General features: G+C 41.4%; 1 protein-coding gene across 10 annotated transcripts in view; it reads left to right on the forward strand.

Annotated features, from left to right (window-relative positions):
- Positions 1-22,716, forward strand: part of by (focal adhesion protein tensin) — a 553,251-nt gene that overhangs the window by 451,803 nt on the left and 78,732 nt on the right. For all 10 annotated transcript variants that reach the window (XM_072303044.1, XM_072303043.1, XM_072303048.1 and 7 more), the window contains 3 exons: positions 3,994-4,278; positions 6,329-6,510; positions 8,079-8,279. In XM_072303044.1, the coding sequence (XP_072159145.1) occupies positions 3,994-4,278; positions 6,329-6,510; positions 8,079-8,279 (668 nt within the window). The remainder of the gene's footprint in view (positions 1-3,993; positions 4,279-6,328; positions 6,511-8,078; positions 8,280-22,716) is intronic.

Consider the following 22,716-nt stretch of genomic DNA (forward strand, 5'->3'; position numbering starts at 1 on the left):
TTGATGGAAATCGACCGGTCAAAAATTACGATCGGATTATATTATGGTCCAGAAAAAATCAAAGACAGCACTAATAAAACAGGATATTATGACTTCATTTTGCTACTAGGAACCAATGGCGAGGCGTGAACGATCAGTCATCGATATTTCCTCATTTGTAGCTATGCTGAATCGATTACAGGGTGTTCTAATAAGCTTTCAAAGTTTCCACATCAAGTCCAATATCTCCTATTAGCTTATCCCATTGCGACGTGACTAAAATGACTATATACAGGGGAGGATTTAGGGATTTTCCAAAATGAGGTTTTTATTTTTCACCAGATAAAATTTAAACACACAGTGGCAGATCCGTTTTCTTCAAGGTTGATCAGAGAATCAACGAGTCTGTGGTCATCATATCTTCGCTCGGCTCACAAAAGGGCGTAACTACAATTTGAGACGAGCCTGAGAAAGCATTGAGTTGTATGGACAACAGGACTCATCGTCAAGTGTAGTTACGCCTTTATGTCAGGAAGACTACGATATTATTGCAATTGTTTGATCAAACGGCAAGTCATGGAGTCGGTGAGGGCACTAATTGGATCAATTATGAGAGGCCACCGAAGGCGCCAGAACCAATTAGTTTGAGTCACGGATCATCTCGTCGAAAGACGTATAATTGGGTCATTCGAAATTTCATAAGTTCTGAAATCCAAGGCAAAAGGACTCTGCGCAAAATCATAGGTCACGCGAGCACAAAATTTATTCTGTCATGTGCGATCATGAAAGAAGATGTCAACGAAAATATGACCTCAGCCTTCAATCTTTTCGTCGCTCCTCTGGTGGAAACGCGTATCTCCATCTCCGCATGAGCCCGAGAAAGCATGGATTTATATGTAAAGAAAGGCTCACAAAGAAATTGAGATAACGGCTGTGTAAGTCGGCAGTCGGCAGGTGTATTTCTGCACTGCGTTTGGCGCAATGCGAGAAGTATTCATTCAGTCTCGTAGGCGCGCTAATATGCGCTTCATGCCCGCCGCACTATTTGGCGCAATGCGTGAAGTATTCCTACAGTCTTGCAGGCGCTGATGTGCGTTTAACGCCGGCCGCACTACGTGTTTGACGCGACTATTATTACTCGCGCATACTCGCGTTAGACTAATCGCGGTATCGAATAATAGGGCTTTAAATGTCCATTTGGTGTTTCGACGCCATATATCGACGGTGTTAGTCGGTGATCACATAACTCGGTTTGCGACGTCGCAGACTTTCTGTCATACTTTATTTTTTAAACGGGAAACTACTCAACGGCAATTCTTTAAAACTGCCGTGATTTTTCTTCTCTGTGCGAAGAAAATTCTGCATAACTTCAAGGAATGATGTCATGGTTCTCCTTTGAAAAATAACATTTAGGCGGCGATTTTCAGACACCCCAAACGAGATATGTGATTGCGAACTCATGCCATCGATATTCCCTCACGTCAAATGGGCGACACATTGGACGAATCTAACTGGAATAAGCCTAAATGCATTTCATGTTGCTTAATTTTCTCCCCTCTTTTATTATTATTTTTTATTTCTTTATTTTTTTCAACAGGGAACTGAACTACTCAACGCCTTCAATTTTCATGTTTATGAATTCACCCTAGATTAATTAAAAAGAAACACACACACAAAATTTCAATTTTCAGTGTTCCTTGGTTTTCTGTTTACACAATAAAACAACCAGAAAAAATTAGGCTACATATGAGTAGTTAGGATAATTTCGGTTGAATCCATCAATTTAAATAATCGAATTATAACATTCATCTATTAAATTATTTTTTCCTACATCCTCGATAGATTCTATTGCTTATTTCTCAATTCTAAGACTTTCATTCTAAGATTTTTAAGAACCCTACATATCACCCCGCAGTACATGAGATATTTATATCAAACGTTGATACGTTGATCAGGAAATACACGAGATATTTATACGGAATGTTGATCAGGAAATCCTTTAAAATGACTTCGAAATAACGCCTATATTTACTACAAATGGTTTGGCCTTTCCCGGAGTATGCTCTGAAATTTTTATGAAAATATGTCAAATGAAAATCTCCTCTCCATAAAAAAAATAATTAAGGAGTGAGAATCTCGTAAAACAGCTATCCAGATCCTCGTCCTTAGTTCCACCGTCAAGCTACACAGTAAAACGTTGTTTTCATCAGCGGAATCCGGAGTAAGATGCGCCCGATTAAGGCAGGATTCCCTGCCAACTTACGCATTATTCCGACAGTCATTTCGTGCCTGCACCCCCGCCCGGCCCGGCCTTTTTTCAATTTTGAAAAATGATTAATTAGTAACAATGCCCATTGTTCCGAGTTACAAGTCATCAATTAACGCGGCGGTATTGTTGCGGTCCATTTTGTCGTTATCACCGCGACGTCCCCTCTCGCGTATCTGCAAAGGGTCCATCCTTGCCAGATCGTGCTGAAAATCACCTTTTTTATACGTAAAAGTGTACGCGTAATGGATAACTTGGCAGCTGTGTGAAGGTTTTAAGGGGAGTTACGCGGTTTCTGCACGCGTTCCCGCCCCCGCATCCCGGCGTACCCTCTTTTATCCATAAGTGCTCCGGCGTTTGGCCCGATAAGAATGTTAGCGCGGATTTTCTCTCCTTTCTTTTTAATTTATGTCAAGTGGCTCTCGGGCTCCTGTTCGCACTTTGTTCGGGCATCCATCTGTCTTTGTTTGCTGCGCTTTTGTCGAGAGGCTTTCGACTAAAGTGGAAACCCCCGCGTCGCGTCGGTGGATAAAAACGATGCACGTCGACGCCGCCGTCGTCGCGTCGTTGCACCGGGCGCGGGCAGATGCACTCCCACGCCGTGAGATCTCTACTGCACTCTGCCGTGTAAAACGTCATGCGTCATGTGAGCATTGTAACGTTCAGGAATGTTTCCTTAATGGGGATTGTATTCCTCATTAGTATTATGAATAGATATTTTTTCCTTATTATTTTCAAACATACTATATTTAATTGCGTATAAGATCATCTGAAAAAATTAACAGGTTTTCGAAAAAGTCTATATTTTATGAGCGGGAATGAATCTCTAAACCCTGTGTTTTTTTATTATTTTGAAAGCACCAGGTAAGTATATTATAGGGTGATTTATTGCGTATTTTTGCAGCCAAAATTCATGAGAAAACCATTTTCGAAAAGTCAAAAAACAACAATGTAAAAAGTCAAACATACTAGATTTAATTGTGTACAAGATAAGATCATCTGAAAAAATTAACAGGTTTTCCAAAAAGTCCTTATTTTATGAGAGGGAATGAGTCTCTAAACCTTGTGTTTTTTTATTAACTATTTTGAAAGCACCAGGTGATTAGATTATGCGGTGATTTTTTGTGTATTTTTAGAGCAAAAATCCTGAAGAAACCCGCTTTCGAAAAGTCCAAGACCTAGATGAATTTGTAGCGCACCGGAATGGGAAATGATGGAGGCGATTTACTACAGCAGTCAAATCGCTATCTCCTCTCATTTTCCACTGATGTTTGTTGTAATAAAACGCATTTCACGTGCTAAGCCACGGTGGTTTTTAAGCCCAATTCACACACTCAAACGTTTCATCCAACTCTTGAATGCAACTTGTCGAATGAAAAGTTGGATAGTGTGATACTGACGAGAAAAAACGACAATTTGATGCAAAATTGAAGGGAAACTTGAATGCGATGTCACACTCAACTTTTCGTTCAACTTTCCAACCAATTGACGGTGCCAATTGAATGGAAAGTTGAACGAAAAGTTGGAACCAAATCTTCCGACCGACATGAGCCGAAGCTGTATCTTCGCAAACCGCAGCCTTATGACGATATCACACTGCAACGGTAATTGAATCAAATTTTTTTGCGTCCAACTCTCCATCTAACTTTTCGTTCAATCATGTCGGATGAAAAGTTTGATAGTATGAATTGGGCTTTAAACGCTTCAAAAATCGTTGAATTAAGTATTTGTATGTTTTTTTGCCTCAGGTACGTGGACTACATGGCCGGTCTCCTATCTGCGAACATCCGAGTGAATTCAGCTCCGCTGTTCCTGACGCACGTGACGGTGCTGGGGGCGCCGGCTTTCGAGCCCGGCATGGGTGGCGGGTGCCGGGCATTCCTCAAGGTCTATGAGGGGCTGGTCCCTGTCTACACCTCGGGCGTGTATACCGTCACCGGGGACACCAAACAGTTCACCGTCAACGTCGCCGCCGAACGCCAGCGGCGAGGCCTTCAGCTCAGGGGAGACATCCTACTCAAGTGCTATCATAGGCAAGTATCAATACTTCCCACCATGGCCAACACTGGAAAAAAACACATCGGTTCTAGAGTCCAGACTCTTTAAAACACCGACAAGAAAAAATACTCTTGATTTAATCAGATTTAAGCTTAAATCAAGAACCAAGCCTCTTAATTTGAGCGGATTTCCTTTTGATTTAAGCTTAGATCTGATTGAATCAAGAGTCCTTTTTCTTGTCAATGTTTTCAAGAGTCTGGACTCTAGATCCAATGTGTTTTTTTTCCAGTGAAAGCTTTTCTTGGGCTCTTGTCCAAAATTATTCCTTGAACAGCTCTGCCTTGCTAAGGAAAGACGCCGTATGAACATTCAAGAGTTGCCAAATTTATCTCGATAAAATGTTTATTTTTGAGAAAAATTATGAATATTTTTCCTTGAAATTTTCAAACGTTTTGGATCAAATTATAAACAATATTATCTGAGAAATCGGTAGGAAAATATTCAAAAATTTTCCTGAAAATTAGTGATTTGCCAGAGGAAATTAGGCAACGCCTGAAGGCTCATACGGCGTTTTTCCCTAGCACGGCAGAGCTCCTGACTTCACCGCCCAATCCCACGTGGTTCATTTGACAACTATGGGAGGCTGGAGGAGATATTTGACAACCATGGGAGGCTGGAGAAGATATTTGAAAAGCCATTAAAAAATCTAGTAATTTTTAAAAACTTCGACCAGAATGGGTCAGTTGCTGTAGTCATAGAATCGTGTTTTGATGGTTTAAGCTTTTAGATGATAAAATAACAAGATCTGTTTAAACATGAAGAATTTCAGTCGAAATTTGTAAAAATTGCTCTTTTATTATGCTATGTCTGAAGCCTTCCGAAACCTCCCGTAATTCCAAAATATGAGCTTTTCCTAGAGAAAGAAAGTGATTTAGGTCCGGAACGATCACAATTACGGCCTAGACCGTGGTTGTGTACGGTCGACGCTCAGAAATCGGCTAGAAATGGATCACTGGGCAGTGTGAGAAATCAAGCATGAGACTACATTACATTGAGCTGTGATCTCATAAAATTCAACTCGTCACTTCAGTGACTTCTCCTATGAATGACGAAAAGGATTGAATTCCAATGCTAGTAATGTCTTTTTGAGTGCCGAACACGAATTTGAAGCTGCAGACACTGTATAATATTTGAATTTATAGACAGTTGATTATCCTCTAAACACTCTTCGAATAACCAGTCATGGAGTGTTAGAGTGCCAATAAACATGCCCTAGCATCATAGTACATTATAATTCGTCTACCACGTAACTCGTCGTTTTCTTGACGAAAGAACGCAACTCCATTCCGATGTCACAACATTTAGACCCACACATTTTATTTTTACAAGGAAATTATTGGCCGTTTCCAGTTGAAATTTACTGATTTTTCTTTTGATTATTCGCTAAAATTAGCAAAACTTTTAACAGAAATTATTCTCCTTAAAAATTGAATTTTTTGTGCAAGTTCGTTACAAATTTGTCTGAATTTTACGATATTGCTACTGGCGCACAGTGGATCGAGTCAATTAGAGAGGTTGGACATGAATTTTTCTATCAAAACTGCAAATTTGACTGTTAATTTCGTCAAATTTTAAATTTTAAGGGGTGCTTCCCGAAGAAAATTTAAGGAGGAAACCAATGGGACCACTTTTAGAAGCTCAAAGTTTTGCATAAGCAAAGTTGCAAGCGTTTGAAGTTTCAAAATTTTGTCCGACCTCTCCTATTGATTCGGTCCAGTGTGTGGCGATGCACCGAGCAGCGACTAGCAACTCCCATTTTCAGCGTGCGAATAAGGGAAGTCTCCTTTCCTCTTTAACTGTCCGACTGTGCACCTTCTTGAAAGGACCAGCAAAAACTGCCTCAAATTCCTCCGTAAGTTTAGCGACAGCTCTGTTGATCTTGGGTCTCGAATTCGGGATTCTCGATGGCGCAATTAGGGATGTCAATTGGAGCGCGCGCATTTGCCGATCGTCAAACGGGTGATGCTTGGGATTTTTCTAAGGTGAGATGGCTCGCAAGATTAATTGGAGGCTTGCATTTTGCAGACATTATTCTGGCAACCAGCGAGACAGCGGCACAGCCGACAGCCCGACAAGGTGCAGCAGCAACGCAAGCGAACCTCTGCCGCCGCTCAGAGAGCAAATTTTCTCGTGCCAATTTCATACCTGTGCTATAACGGACTACACTGTTAGCTTTACTCGTCAAGAATTAGATTCAGCCTGTCACGGTGAGTTATCGACCTTCGCTGAAATGCGTGCACTTTCATCATCGTTCGTGTCCTCTCTCGCATCATTTGTGAAATTCCATTTATTTCTTTCATTAAATTTTAGTTTAGCATAGATTACATTTTTTGGTTCGAATAGCCTTATTTTTCCATACCTGAGCAGTAACTGCAGGATCGTTGCCAATTTGCCGCACAGCATGTCTCGCAACTAGCCGAGTGACCATGAACTTAAAGCTCAAGGAAGAAACAACTTTATCAGCCAAAACACGTATTAAAATAACAACTTAATTGGGGAAAGGCTGCAAAAGGGAGACAAATCAAAAGCAAAACCCGGAACGTTTCGAAGTAATTACAATTTCATCATCAATCGGGTTTTGCTTTTGATTCGTCCCTCTTTTGCTGCCTTTCCCCAAATTAAGTTGTTATTTTATTAAACTCGAGGTTTCGTTAATTGGTCAAAATGGGTCAGAATTATCATTAAAAACTCTCTTCAACCACACAGAAAGATCTAAAATCTTTGTTTTCAGTAACACGTAAAAACTCTGAGAACCGTTTTTCGCTCGTAATTTAAAAAAGCTATTTCAAAAATATATGAATCTCTAAGTTAGGTATAGAATCTGATGGGCAAAGTGCAAAATCACCTATCTCCGTTTGCGACGTTGCAGACTTTCTGTCATACTTTATTTTTTCTTTGGAAAATTATGCGAAGTTGGCTTGTTTCTCCCCGAAAAAATAAAATTGGAGCAAAAATTTCGATACACCGCAATGAAGCTACGAGGTTTCGCACTGAGGCCATCAAATTTTCAACTAATGTTGGTACCTAATGATATCGTTACAAGTTCTATATCTGTAACCTTCGAGATTCATATATTTTTTTAAATTAATATATTTTCCCCCCAACTTATTTAGTGATTTGTATACTGATCACCGTTTTAGTGCTCTGTGGATCAACATGAACCCAAAATGTGTCAGCAAACAATGTGTGAACATTTTTTAATAATATGAACAACCCAAATTTACAGCACTCTGACCAAAAATTAAACTACTGAAAAAAATGGTATGCAGTTTCAGCTTCTAGGATGTCAAAAATGTGTCAGATGATCTGAAGATGCTGCATTTCCTGCCCACGCAGCTGCTTTTAAAATTTGTGAATGCAAATGTAACTGTGTTAGCAGTCAAGGCAGCTTTGGATCAACAGACACGTTTTTGAGATCCTACGTGCTAAAACAGCGTACCATTTTTTTCATTATACTTCTTATGATTGCTTTGAGATTCTTCCTCTTTACAAAACGTGCACTGAAAAAAATAGTTCTATTCACAGGGCTCCTGCACTTCTTTTGTAACAGTCACAGAAGCCTCCAGCATGAGGACAGAGTACTCTGTTCCCACGACCGAAGTTCTGTTCTCACAACAGAAAAATTCTGTAAGTGTAACAAAAAAACTGCAAGAGCTGGAGCCCTATGAACAGAAGGCTCTGTCGTCAGCATCATCTATTTTCTTCTGTGTGGGATTTAATTCGATTTGAAAATTGAAATGGGATTTTTGTGACAAAGTGCACTCTTGGTTTCCAGATTTGAGGTTTCCGCTGGACGGTGCGGTGGAGCTCCACTTTTCGGCGACCCCCGAATCGGTGCGTCTCCCGGCGCCAGCCCCGACCCCCGCGGTCCCTGTCGACTTGTCCACGGATCCGGTCACCAGGTGGGACAGCTACGAGAATCTGGCGGATTCCCCCCTCGGAGACACAGCCGATACAGACACCGAAGACACTGCCGGTAAGTCCTCCAATCCAACTTACTTTACCGGAAAAAAACTCCGAGCTATTATCCATAGACTGAAAAAACCCCCGGGCTATTCTGCCGCGCTAAGGAGGAACGCCGTATTAGCCTTCAGACGTTGTCAAGTTTCCTCCGATAAATACCGAATTTACTGGGAAAATTGTGAATATTATTTTCCAAAATTTTCAGACAATTTTGTACGCAATTTAATCTAAAACATCCAAAACTTTCAAGGGAAAACATGTATAAATGTCGTCAAAAATACATGTTTTATCGAGGAAAATATGGCAACTCTCGAATGTTCATACGGCGTTCTTCCTTAGCACGGCAGTATTATCCATAGACTGAAAAAACACCCCGGTCGCGGAAGCAGTACTTACGAGCTATATAGACATACCGTTCGCGTTTCGGGCTCAGAGGCGCCGTAGCAATCGAAACTACGGCTCCAGCACCCGAACGCTCGGTTTCTGAGCCCGGAGCGGAGGTGTGTCTATGTAGCCTGTAACTGTTTTCCACTGTTTATTTCTCACCGTTCGCTACAGACGCAGCCAGGATATTTTTTGGGGTCGGCCCGACCACCCCCAGAAAAGAGTTTTTTTAGTATGAGGGAAGGTTTTAAAAATTATCCTCTGAAACACTGTGGAATAAGTTTCTCTCAGAGATGAATTTTGTGACTGCTCTCGTGTTAAATTTGACCGTTAGCAACCCTAAGATTGAAATATACCTATAGCTCTTGAATAAGGTACTAAACCTATTTTTCACCATCGTATAACTGTACTTCATTTTGCAATTAGGAACTACAATTTCTAGCCCTTTTGTGAAAGAAAAACCCATGTCTATACGGAAACTAATGGCACTTACGTTTTTTCTTAAACTAGCCCAGAAATTGTAGTTCCTATCTGTGAAATGTGGTCTAATTCAGTGAAAAAGGAAATGCACCAGCTTCAAGGCTTTTCTCTACTTAGTCGTGTTCTAATTCTTACGGCGTAAAGCTAGGTGTCGCACAGATTTAGGATAAAAGTTAAAAAATCGAGGCTAGATTACGTCCCTCCTATCTTCGGCTGTGCTGCTTACGTAGCCCTTGAAGCATCACGAAAACGAAGACAAACGGAACCAACACGATATGAGAATAAAGCAAAGGAAAAGGAGCGCATTAATGACGGCGCAGAGATACAACTATTCGTGCTTGATGGATGCCCGTGTTGCGTCTGCAAAATTGAAGGCGCGATGAGAAGCGTGAACTGTCACAATGACCTGTTCTATGCTGCCAGTTGTGAGGTGTCGCTCAGATTTGGGAGAAAAGTTAAAAAGACGAGGCCCGATGACGTCACCTCTATCCTCAGCTGTTTTGCTTACGTAGCCCTTGAAGCAACATTACAAACAAGACAAACGGAACCGACAAAATATGGAAACGGAGCGAGGGAAAAGGAACGCATTGATGACGGCGCAGTGACACAACTATTCGTGCTTGACGGATGCCCGCGTTGCGTTTGCGAAATTGAAGGCGCAATGGCGCTAGGCGTGAACTCGCAATGCTATGCTGCCAATGCGTAGCACAGGCATTTAATACGTCTGCCTTCTTGCATGACGTGTGCAATAGGATCCTCTTGCACATTGTTTTTTAATGAAGCATGGCCTGAGTAGCAATTATTGCATATTATATTTGGAAAGTCGGCTAATAGTTCACCTTTTATTTCGCATTATGAGTAGCCGAAAACCTAAAAATCTTAGAAGAACAAATGTTTATGCTTTTGATTGTTGGCATCACAATCGTGCGCGTGTCTCCTAACCAACCCTTTTTAGAATCAGAAAAGCTTCCTTCTTTTCACGCGACACAAAAGTCTGTGCGCCTTGTTTTGTAAGTTCGCGAATGGATTTTTGTGTATTAATCACGTACTTTGTCAATACTTCAACCACCCTCACTCCTTTGGGTCATTAAGACTCACGTAAGTCACCGCAAGAGATGGCAATAATTTGCAGTCGCAAAAAATACTAAGTGTACTGCAGATTTTGTAAATTTTAAAGTAAATTGGGGTCTACCATAAAATGTGTTAAAATAATAGATAACTTTCATTTTCATTTGAACCGTCCGGAAAAATTGCCCCCCTTAAGGTGTTCAGTTAAAGGATTCCTGAGACCTTCCTTAATCACACTGTTTACTATATGGTGCATGCGTGAGGAAAGGAGTCGTTTAACGCATGATTACGAATAAGCGTCAAAGTGGAAGATCATCAGGCATAATATTGTGTTTCGTCATCAATTCAACGACTTATAAGACACAATATACACAAGACTTACGTGAATCTTACTGCCTCGGGTGAGAGGGTGCATGTTTGCTATATTGACAAGAATACGTGACCGTGAATCTTACTGCTTCGGGTGAGAGGGTGCATGTTTGCTATTTACGTGACTTACACATTTAAATCCATTCAAGAACCGACAAATCAAGCTTCATCGTTTTTTGCGTCGCGCAAAAAGGAAGGCGCTATGATAGCAAATCCGGCGACAAAACAAAATCTTCGAAATTTTGATTGGGCTGTCGGTGAGGATTATTCACGCAGACGGAGTGGCAGTTCGGTAAAGGTAAATTTATTTAGGTGTGTGTGTGTTCTTGGCGCGATGACAAGAAGTGAGGAAATTGAGAGGAGAGAAAGGTGGGCAGAGCGAGAGAGAAGCTCGGATGAAAAACAATTTTATGCACGTGGCCCGGGCAACTGGAAATTGAAATGGCTTTTCGACTAAATAACCCATTTTGTCTAGGCCGCACGAACCATCAAAGCGAGGCGCTCCGACCGCGAACTTTAAGCTATGACCGTCTCGTCGCACTGCAGACGGCAGACCGCGCTGGACACAGCGGTAGCGTCCCTCATAAAATGAATACGAGAACCGAGTGTTATAGCTGAGGTCACACACACAGAAAAAAAAGGATTCAACCGCAAAAGTCTCTTTTTAATGGGCAGTTTATGGTAAATAAAGCGACGTAACACTCGTCAACTATATTGTGTACTTCATCAGTACTCTTAATATTTGATGATATACCTCTATCAAGATTGAAGGTTCTTGAACATTCAGCAAACTTTGAACATTCAGCAAACTTTGCAGGGTGTCAATCGTCAGAAAAGCCCTGGATAGACGATCAAATTCCCGAACCAATTCCGATCAAAGTAGCATCAAAGTGTCGGGAGTCATCAGTCTTAAACTCATTAATTTGCTTCATTTTAAAATGAAAACTTGGCAGAAATGTTTCCTGTGGCAGGAAATGATGAACGGTAGCACTCCGTTCTGATCTTACTTTGAACAAAAAAGTGCGGCCCGTCAAAATTTGATGGTAGATAGTGACCACAAGTCATCAGCATGTCTACTTTGATCGGAATTGGTTCGGAATTTGATCGTCTATCTAGGGCTTGAAAACCGCAAATATCAGAAAATTCAATGTCGTCAGGGAAAATCGGGAAAATCGGTCATGGATCAGGAATTTTCGAGAGAAAAAATATTTTGAAATTTGAAACGTGAAGGCAGGTCCATACTTACCTTAAATTTTTCAAATGCAAAGAATTTTTACTCTCTCGCTTCCCAAACGGGTAGGAGAAGTATTGTCATCATAAAAAAACCTCAAAATTGTATCATTTCTAGGCGCTTTTTTTTTTTTTTTTTTTGTTCTGTGTTGTTTGTAGTGGTCAAATCATTGCAATCAAAGGCAAGCATCTACTTCCTAAAGTTATCCTGTTGAATTTGTCGCTTCTCTGACGTTAGGGCGCATCATGAGCCTCAGAAAGCACAGACTTATTTGTAAACCAGGGCTCACGTAGAAATTGGGATACGCCCTTACGTTACGATTTATACTGGAGGCTCTTAAAAATTGCCCTTTTAATGGTGCTATGTTGAAGGTCTCCTTAATCACAGCACCATATAGGTTGTTCCTGAGCAAATGAGCTTGTCAAGGGACGACCACGAATAGGGGCCTCAAACGGTGAGTGGTGCAAAGCTGCATGCTGCCGAGTGGAGCTAAAAGTGGCGTTCCCGCCCAGGGCCGAGGTACGGCGGAAGACAAGGAGCAGAAAGAAGGAGAGGGGGAAAAAGGAGATGAAAAATCCCGATGCCTCGTCCATGGCGTCGAGCCGGAATAGGTCAAAGATCCAAGACACCTGCAAAGCTTTTCGGCTAATTACCCTCCCTTGTTTTTCTTAATTTTATCGCCGGGTCTGTCATTGTCTCTAAATCTCATCGACCACTAAATCTCTTTTATAACCCCCTTTATCACTCTCTTTTTTCTCCGTTTCGCCGGGAGCCCCCGTTTTTACGCCAAATCTTTTTTCCTCGCCGTGTTTTATGATTTCTGCGGGGATTTTCACGGCCCCCCTCCGCGCCCTCCTCTCCTCCTCTCTTCTCCTCCCTCCCCGTTCTATCTCATTTGCGGAGCTTGCAGCACCGTCATTTGTCTTCACTTCTGCAGCCTGATTCCGGAATAATGAATTGCACAACCTCAGCCGGGGCAGCGACGTCTTACTTCATTTTGGAAATTCACTCCGCTCGTTTCTTATACGAACCGTGAAGTTCAGCCGCAAACGGCTTACGGAATTGAGCATTTTTTTCACCAACTCAACTATAACCTACTTTCTTACCTGCGCGCTTTGTCCAAAGACCCCGCGATGTCAATCTAAACGATGTAATCGAGAGAGGCAAATGTCGAAGTCGGGGATCAACGCAATTTTCCGCCCAATGATGATTGGTGAGCACAAAACCAAATCCAACTCCATCGGCGGATCAAGCAAATTGGCATCATTGTATTTTCTCCATTTAAATCCATGGAAATTTATCGATTCTTGGAGGGGCTACAAGGAGTCGATTATTTAGCATTTATATATTGGAGGAAATCAGGTGTTGCCGAACTGCTAGATCCGGCTCTGTCCAACTCGCCTGATGATGACTGGCAAGAGCGATTTGTTTTAAATGAATTTTACGAAAATACGAAAATTCCCTATTTTGCTCTAGCTAAAGTTTGCGACAGGCCCATTGAATGGGTTGGTTGCGCTGGTCATAAAATCGTGTTTTGATGCTTGATTCTTGTAGATAAGCTAAAACTAATAAAATCGGTCTAAACTGCAAATGTCTACGTTCAATAATAACCGAGGTATTGCCCTTTGAAAAGTTGGGTTTTTGACATAATCCACCGCGGTAGTGACACCCATGGTTTCTTCCACCTCGCTTTCATCCGAGTTTCACGTTGAGTAATCGGTAAAAATGTGCGTCTCCCTGACAAATGAAAACAAGGTGGAAGAAACCAATAATGGTGTCATTACCGCGGTGGATGACGTCAAATCCCGACTTTTCAAAGGGCGATATCTTGGTCAATATTAAAAGTAGAAAATGCCGTTTGGACAGATCTTAATATTTTTAGCTAATCTACAAGAATCAAGCATCAAAACACAATTCTGTGAATGGCATACCTGACCCATTGAGAAAAATTAACTCTCTTGTAAGGCCGCCGAATCAAATCTCTGTTACTTTAGTTGAGGAATGACTAACAATATAGATGCTCATAGGAGGAGTCCACCGGAAACTAAGTTTCAGAGACACGCGCTACGCACACCGCATACTTCCGCTTCCCTCAGCTCAGGTCCGCACGAGCTATTTTTAAGCGTAAGCATCTGTTAAAAGCTGGTAATTTCGGTTCAACCTGTAACACCAGGAGAGTATGCTATGAGAAAGCCTCAATTCCTTACTTTGCCCTCACTGCATGAAAAAGATTTTATAACTCTTTTCGTCATTCGATGTAGTTCCCATGTTATGGTGCTTAAGTTTTAATCGGCGGGTTTTCAGACCTATAATTTTGCTTGAAAACGTTTGCCTAATCAGGAACAAATCCTCAATATTTGTGTCACATGATCATTGAATATAAATATTGTTGCTTGTAAGCAGGTAAAAAATTTTCGCTTTTTTTTTTCTTCGCCTCGTTATGTTTTTTTTAATTCGTTTCTTCGCTTACCCGTATCTTAATCTTATTAGATACGATGCAGTAAATTTTTGTTCGCCAACTTACACATCCTTTTTGTATTGTTTTATGATTTATTGTCGCGATTCTTCATAAAAATTTCCACCTAACTATCACTGTTAAATGCCAATTAGATGAATATCTAAATGAATTCGAATAAATAAATAATAAGACACGATACCAATTACGATACGAATATACTGAACGATACCCATTTGAAGCTTTTCAATTAAATTAATCCAAATGGAGTTTCTACTCAAATTTTCCCATGATATTGATTTTCTCTTGCAATGTCAAATGTCGGAAGCAAAACTGGTTGAAAACGATTTGTCGATATTTTTTTTTTTACTTGTTTCACACATTTTATTGAAAAATACTTCACAAGAACTGTATATCTTGTACTCATCTACATGGACTAAATTAATAAAGGTATTAAGAAACAAAGTAACATTAGATGATGCAGATTATCTATAAGACAAGGCATTTTGGAATTCCCTTTCTTCTGTCATAAGAAAATTAAAATCGGGCAAAAGCGAATGTATAATATACCGATACCGATTAACAACTGCTGTTTCCTGTTTCGCAAACCTAACATTCACTGTGTGTGTATCGGAAGGTCTTCTGAAATATCAATGTTAGTCATTGATAATTTTATGGAAACAAGAGTCCAAAGGCCAAAATATTCAGGTCTTAAAATCAGAGCCGTATTCATTCGACAGTCCTACACTTATAAGCAAATTTATTTGAATCAGTGAGAACGAAAACACACCAACTCGAAAAAATGAAAATAATGAGGACGCACACAAAACTGCACAGTAGGTGAAGAAGTAAGTCCAAAAAAAACATTTTCGGTGCCGAAAGACAAGTACTTGAGAAAACTTCAAAGGTCCAAGTTGGAACAGATTCGCTAACTTCAATGACCTTCACGAAAATCGACTGTCCTTAATGAAAATTGAGGATTTTAGAGTTACCTCCAAGAAGTAAGTCCAAGAAAAACATTTTTGGTGCCGTAATACAAGTACTGAAGAAAACTTAAAAGGTCCAAGTTGGAACAGATTCGCTAACTTCAATGACCTTTATGAAAATTGACTGTCCTTAATAAAAATTGAGGATTTTAGAGTTACCTCCAAGAAGTAAGTCCAAGAAAAACATTTTTGGTGCCGTAATACAAGTACTGAAGAAAACTTAAAAGGTCCAAGTTGGAACAGATTCGCTAACTTCAATGACCTTTATGAAAATTGACTGTCCTTAATAAAAATTGAGGATTTTAGAGTTACCTCCAAGAAGTAAGTCCAAGAAAAACATTTTTGGTGCCGTAATACAAGTACTGAAGAAAACTTAAAAGGTCCAAGTTGGAACAGATTCGCTAACTTCAATGACCTTTATGAAAATTGACTGTCCTTATAATGAACATTGAGGCTTTTAGAGTTACCGAGTTGGTGTTTTCGTTCTCATCGATTCATTTACAGTCAATTTCACGATAACTCTTACTAATGACCGGACAAAACTGCATTATTCACGGCGCTTTTACAAGAGTTCCTCCGCTATATTCGTCGTCTCCCGCACGAAGGAACGTAACTCCAATCCAAGGTTGCCAAATTGACTCCAACAATTAATTTATTTTACAAAAATGTAAGTGTGCAATTTATATCCAAATTTGTCTGATTTTTGCATGAAATCGGAAGAAAAATCAGTGAAATTCTCAGATAGAAATGCCCAATACTTTTCTGGTAAAAATGCAATTTACGAAAGGAAATTTGGCAACATTGGAATGGAGTTACGTTCTTTCGTGCGGAAAACGACATATTTATTGCCAACTCACTCACGACAATTTAATTCATTTGGATCAATGTATATTAATAGGACCTCCTCCGTCCTCGATCTAACTTTGAATCGTGCGATACGATAGTACTTGTCTCGAGTGTCTCTTCCGACGTGATCACGATCAGCGGCGAGGCTTGAATGATCGATTATCGATACTTCCCCATTCGAAGCCATAGTAAAGAATCGATTATTAAGGTGTTCGTTGCGAACACTCTGTTTATCGATCCATTTCCATAGGTTTAAACGGCAGATCAATCGATGTATCGCAAAGCACGCCACGCCACTGATCACGATCGCACCCCTCGTCAGAAAATATCTTATCAGCATGTAGTCTCATTCATAAAAATACTACTGATTAAAATCCATGAGAAACCATACTTTCCGAGTATAGATTTCGTGCTTGGAAGTCTATGGATCGCGGCTGAAACTGATTGTGAGTGAAACGCCGTGAATTCAAGAATTCGTCGTCTCCTCGGCAAAAAGCACATAACTCAATTCCGAGGTTGCAAAATAGACCCAGCGAATTCAATTTTGTTTACAAAGCTATGACTTCTAATTTTGGTCCTGTATTTTGCCAAATTTCGTGCATTATCAGAAGAAAAACTAGTGACTTTCTTAGGCTGATTCCCCGATAATTGGAGGTGATAAAACAAAACTAATGAGTGGAAATTTGGCACCGTTGAAAGGTAGTTACGTTGTTTCGACCGGAGAGCGACGAATTGATTCGGATTGAGTGAAAGGCAGAGAGCAGCATCGCGGCTCATCGATCCGGGGCGCCGAGGGTCCCTCGAATCAAGATAAGACTCATTGTGTTCATCCAGAAATGTCCCGACTGCAAATTAATTTATTATCCTTTATTGTTCGGCCATTGCAAGTCATTAGAAACCGAAACACCCCGGTTTTGATACGATCTTGCCCCGTGAAGTCGGGTCAGTCTTCATTTCCCGCGTAGAATACTTCTCGGCCGTCAGTGGCTTCGAAATAAGAATATTAAAGTCTGACTTTGTTTCATTATGCCTTGAAGGTTTTTTGATCTTTTAATCGGAGGATTTCGATGTGAGGTTGAAATGGAGAATCCTAGCAGGTAAATGTTAAGAGTAACGAGGGATAGAATTTTGAGTTTTTGGTTTGAAAGCGCATATTGACGGTGAAATTGCAAAAATGCGTATCTCAATGGGCCTGCTGCAGCAAAAATAAAAGTAGTTGTTTCTATCAGTAAACGTCTCAAAAATCATGATGACACGTGGGCTAAGTTTGAAATGCACTCCCGACTTCACAATTTGTGTAAAAAATTTGCATTTAGCTTCCCGCTTCCAAAATGATACAACGGCCCAGGTGAACATTTCGTTAGAAGAGTCGTTCCATTCAACCCTTTCGCATTAGCAATACCCAACATAATCGACTTTTCCGCACGCAAATCGCAATCAGGAGCACAAGGTCAACCAAAGTGGATCTTTATCGTCGCAAAGAAATCGTGAATGTAAACACGCTGGATTGTCAACAAATGGTTAGAGTCTCGTCCAGGAACATGTGTTTTGCGGATTAGTGTCGGCCATGTTGAATATTGTGTGGTATCCGAGGGCACAGGGGTTGGATAGAACGACGTCTCTAACGATTTTATCACCTGTGCCGTAGTATCATTTTTGAAGTGGGAAGCTGAAGAAAACGCAAATTTTTTATGCAGATTGTGAAGTTAGGAGTGCATTTCAAACTTTCCTGATGTGCTTACGTATGATATTTGACACAATTACTGATGAGAAGCACCCTTATTTTAGCTCCAGCAAAATTTTGCGACAGGCTCATTGCAGTGTCGAAAAATTTCCACTCTTATTTTATTTTTAAAAGGAGACCGGACCACCGTCATGACTTGAAATTTTCACAGAATATTCTCAACATAGAGAAGGAGAATCACCGAATGCAAGGAATGACGATTTTTCTTCGTTGAAAATTCGCCGTATAATATCCCCTTGGTTTTATAAACCTACGCCCTCTCGATTGTCTTTATTACATCTCAGCCTCAGAAAGTCGAAAGCTTACCCTTAAATTTTCCCGATGAGGGTCCTTGTTCTTTGGTGCGATCCTATCATCCTCCAGAAGAGCCGACGGATCACGAAGTTAGCTATGGACGGCTCTCTAATCCGAGGTGCGCAGGACGCCGAAAAACAGGCAGGCGTCGACAGGAACTTGAGAGATGTTTTTTTGGCACGTGACAAATTACGACTTTTTCACATCTCCTTTATTCTCGCCTCTTCCTCCTTCCCCGTTTCTCCTGCCGCCTTTTTGGTCCGTGACCCCACGGTAAACCCGGAGCGACGATTAGGATCCAGCTAACCTACCGCATTTTTTCCGATTTTATTTTGGAAGACAATTATCCAGTTGATTGAAAGGCTAATTAGATTATTTCCTCGGGACGGATTTAGTCGTTGGATCCTGGGACGGCCGCCCGTGGCGTGCGTGGCGCGGTAGTTGAAACCCCGTTAACGCACCGTATCCTCGGTTTATTTTGGTGTCTGTTCGTGCCACTCGAAAGCACTCTTTTCCAGACGGTTTCTGGAGATTTCATCTCATCGCCGGAACAAGGATACACCGGCTCTCGGCTCGTTGAGTCCGCATCCAAGAAAAATATACCGAGTTTTCAGCAACGTCCAGAGATTCGCCGTGCCAAGGAAAAACGCCGCACAGTGGATCGAGTCAATCAGAGAGGTCGAACATGAAATTTTTGGCTAAAACTAAGAATTTTTGTGTTAATTTCGTCACATTTTAAATTTCAAGGGGTGCTCATAGAAGAAAATTTTACGAGAAAACCAATGGAACAACTTTTAGAACCTCACAGTTTTGTATAAATGGAGTTACGAACGTTTAAAGTTTCCGAATTTTGTCCGACTTCACCTATTGACTTGATCCACTGTGCGGCGTATGAAAATTCGAGAGCTGCCAAATTCCCTCCAGTAAAATGTTCAATTTTTTAGGGAGGTTATGAAAATTTTCTCTTGAAATTTTCAGATAATTTAGATCTGGTGATGAATAAAATTCTCTGAAAAATCGGAGGAAAGATATTCACAGATTTCACTGAAAATTCATGTTTTATCGATGGAAATTTGGCAGCGTCTGAAGGCTCATACGACGTTCTTCTTCAGCACGGAAGAGATCACTTGTTCAGGAGACCTCGTGCTAGAGTTCACGCCAAATAACGCACTTCTAGACTGGGACAGAAGATAGTCTGACGTCACTTTTATATGTGAAATACATGCAAGAAGTAAGATAGCGTATCCTCTGTCTCAGTCTAAAAGTGCGTGAACTTATTTGGCGTGGGCTCTTACAATCATCTAATCTATGTAATCCGGTAGGCAAAAGTTCAAATCAATGCTATTTTTTAAGTAATATTGGTTGATGAAATACCTGTTCTTCGGCCAAATTGTTCTACCCTAGGCCTTTTGGATAGAAACCACAAAATCCTATAGCTCATCTTCAAAATTTCTCGTCTCCTTCTGTCGCTGAAAAGTCCTCCCACGTGAGCAATTCTGTAACGGAGACTTGCGGAACTTAATCAGTACCGTTCTTGGTTGTTCCAGGCCCCTTAACGGCTTTTTCGACACTGCCCTGATAGCGAAGAGAGCAGTAAGGGTCAAATTTCCGAAATCGAGTTTCCTTCAAAATTTGTCGAAACTCTTTCAGATGAAATCACTGAAATAGCTAACAGTAAAATTCATCTTAATCTCTTGCAAACAAGACTTATGAGAAAGCCGTAAGTGCGCAAAAAATGACGTAGTTTCAGGCAAGACAGCAGTAAGTGACGATATTCTTCCAGAGAGCCAATGAAAATAGTGCTGTCAAGTAAAGTGCCAGCCTTTTCTGCCAATTTCTACCTGAAAATGTGTTTGTTGTGCGGCCAAAACGCAACTACGAAATCATGCAGAAGATAGCACTTACGGCTGTCTTGCCTAACAATAACCTAGCATGAATATGAAAAATAACATTTTTAAGTAATTGAAATAAAATCAGTCGATTTTTAATCATCCAAACGATTTCCAGCAGGCTGATTATTTACTTCCCTCATCTATTGACCTTGATGGATGCGGGCTGCGGATCTATGAGACAGAGATTCCGAGCGATTCAGAACTAATTTCAATAGATCCAGCTATAGATCCACTGATAGATGCGGATCCCCCGGCCCTAAGGCAGTAGATGCGGTGACATCTATTAAAACTGTGCTTCTGATTGGCCGACTGGTACTGCCGCGGCGGGATTCGAACCCACCATCGCTCGGATTGGTAGCGACTGAATATCGACGCCGCTATCCACTGCGCCACGGTAGCTGATAAGACGGAGTTGAGTAAAACACGATAAATGATCTATTTGGAGGTTAGGTTTCCTACGCGGTTCTTCTTCTTCACTCGGTGAATCAAGGTGTCTGATTGGTCAGAACGATTATTTTCATTTCAAAGCAATCGTTCAACACTGTATTCCAATTCTGCTGATCTATCGCTCATCCATCGGATAGAATCACAGTGTAGAATCACAAATAGTTTGATCATAGATGCGCGATAGATGAGATTTGCAGATCTATAGCCGAGATCTATGAAAGTAAATAATCAGCCTGCAGGTGTCTTTCGGACGATTAGTGGCAATTCGAGAAAGAACGGAGGCTTCTGTGAATACAATTTTCCTGTCAGAAGCCTCTGAGTCCGTTTTCTCAAAATTTCACTTTTGCCCTTACTGCTCTCTTCGCTATCACGGCAGCGCTGTTCTGAATGTACAGTATGTACCTCTTTAAGAAAGGGCTTTGCCCCCTTCGCGCCAGTTTTGAGCTATACCGTTCTTTCCCAGAGAGGCAATGTGCAATTTACAAGCTCTATCATCTTTCTCTGGAGGAAGGCCTCCTTTGAACGACGACGCGATGCGACGCGACGCGACGTCTCCTGGACGCGCTTGTTCACTCCCCCGCTCGGCCCTGTATCCGTGGGCTCGTGTTGCCGTTCGAGGTGAAAAAATAAGATTTATGACCCGCAAAGCTTTGAAACAAAGACCTGAGAAATACAAAGACGGGCACTAAAGAAGAGAACTATTGAACCGAAGTAGGTAAATGATGAAAAGTCACCGCCGTGCCACCTTTAATATTATCGTTTTAGGTATTTTAAGCCAGCTCAGAACGTAAAACAGACTAATTTTGAGAGGGCGAGTTTAACACACACACACACAAACGCACAGCGCCAGAACGGCTTCACTTTTCCCTCGTTTTATAATGCGAGTGCTGCATCTTATGTCTTTACCATACCTTAAAGCTGATTATTGAACGTTATAGACAAAGCGATAGACAAAGAAGACAGAGGGTCAATGGAGCGATCCCATTGGTAGCAGCGGGTAGTTGAAATGAGCAAAGAAGGCAAGTAATAGTCTATATAGTATGTCCATCATTTTCCCCCATAGTTTTTAATAATCACCCGCTTCAACCAACAGGATCGTTCTATTTTCACTTTGTCTTCTTCGTCGATCGCTTTATCTATCAATTTCAACAATCAGCCTGCAGCCTGATTGGTGAAATTTTGTGTTTGTTAGGTAGACATGGATGACATAGGTTAAAAGGCGAAGAGTGATTGGTCCGGCTATGTCTTATCGCGCCTTTTGTCAGGTGGAGTGGAATGGACGACGTATTGTCGGAAACTTAAGCTTGTCGCGAGCTCCACCCGACATAGGCTCGACAAAGCAGGGACAAGACATAGCCGACCAATCACGCTCCACCTTTTAGCCTATGTCATCTATGTCTACCCGACAAAAATAAAATTTCAACTATCAGGCTGTTGCTGCCCTGAACTTTTGGCTGCAGTTTTTTTTGGAAAATATCAGGGGGGGAGGGCAGGAAGGCGACAACACCGGTAAGACGCCGGTATTCCCGGTTACTTCATGTAGTCCGTCCGTAAAAATTTACCATGCAGATTTTTTTAATTTCATGCATTCCTCCATTGCATGGATACAGGAATGTGCTCCTAGCTAGAGTACCTGTATAGCAAGAGTATAGACAGATGTGAAACTCCGAAAATCCATCAGGCCTTCACCAATGCCTCCGCGAATAAAGTTAGGGCCCAGAAATGCAGCCAACCTATGAATTTCAATTATCCAGAACGCTTTACTGATACAATTCTTACGAACCATCGTTTGTAAAGCACGTATTCGACTTAGTTTTTGCTTTAATTTACTCATTTTTGCGGAAGAACGCTCATTTATGTACATTCTTAGCCAGCTTGGTTAGATCTGCAGACTGGCAGTGAAATTTTGTGCGTTGGAAGTTGGTTAGAAGGGTGGCTGCACTTTTGCCCTAAGCTCGCCATGAAGAAATCTGTCCATACTCTCGCTATATAGGTACTCTAGCATGGCATGGATGTAGGAATGTACTCCTAGGCGATGCGTGGCAGGACCCGTGTCGCCATCTGGCAACGCGGGTGTGAACTAGCGGCGGTATGGGAGCGGATAATTACGCGGACATCGGAATGGGGATTCCGTATTTGGCGCTTGGGAGGCCGGCTCCGGTCGGCACCGGTCGGCGGTGGCGCCCGGGAACGGACCGGGGCCGGACCCCGGACCGGGGAACGAACAATCGGCGGCATGAGCAGCGCGGCTACT

The sequence above is a fragment of the Bemisia tabaci genome, chromosome 7 (assembly GCF_918797505.1).
Source record: "Bemisia tabaci chromosome 7, PGI_BMITA_v3".
NCBI classification, from domain to species: Eukaryota; Metazoa; Arthropoda; class Insecta; order Hemiptera; family Aleyrodidae; genus Bemisia; species Bemisia tabaci.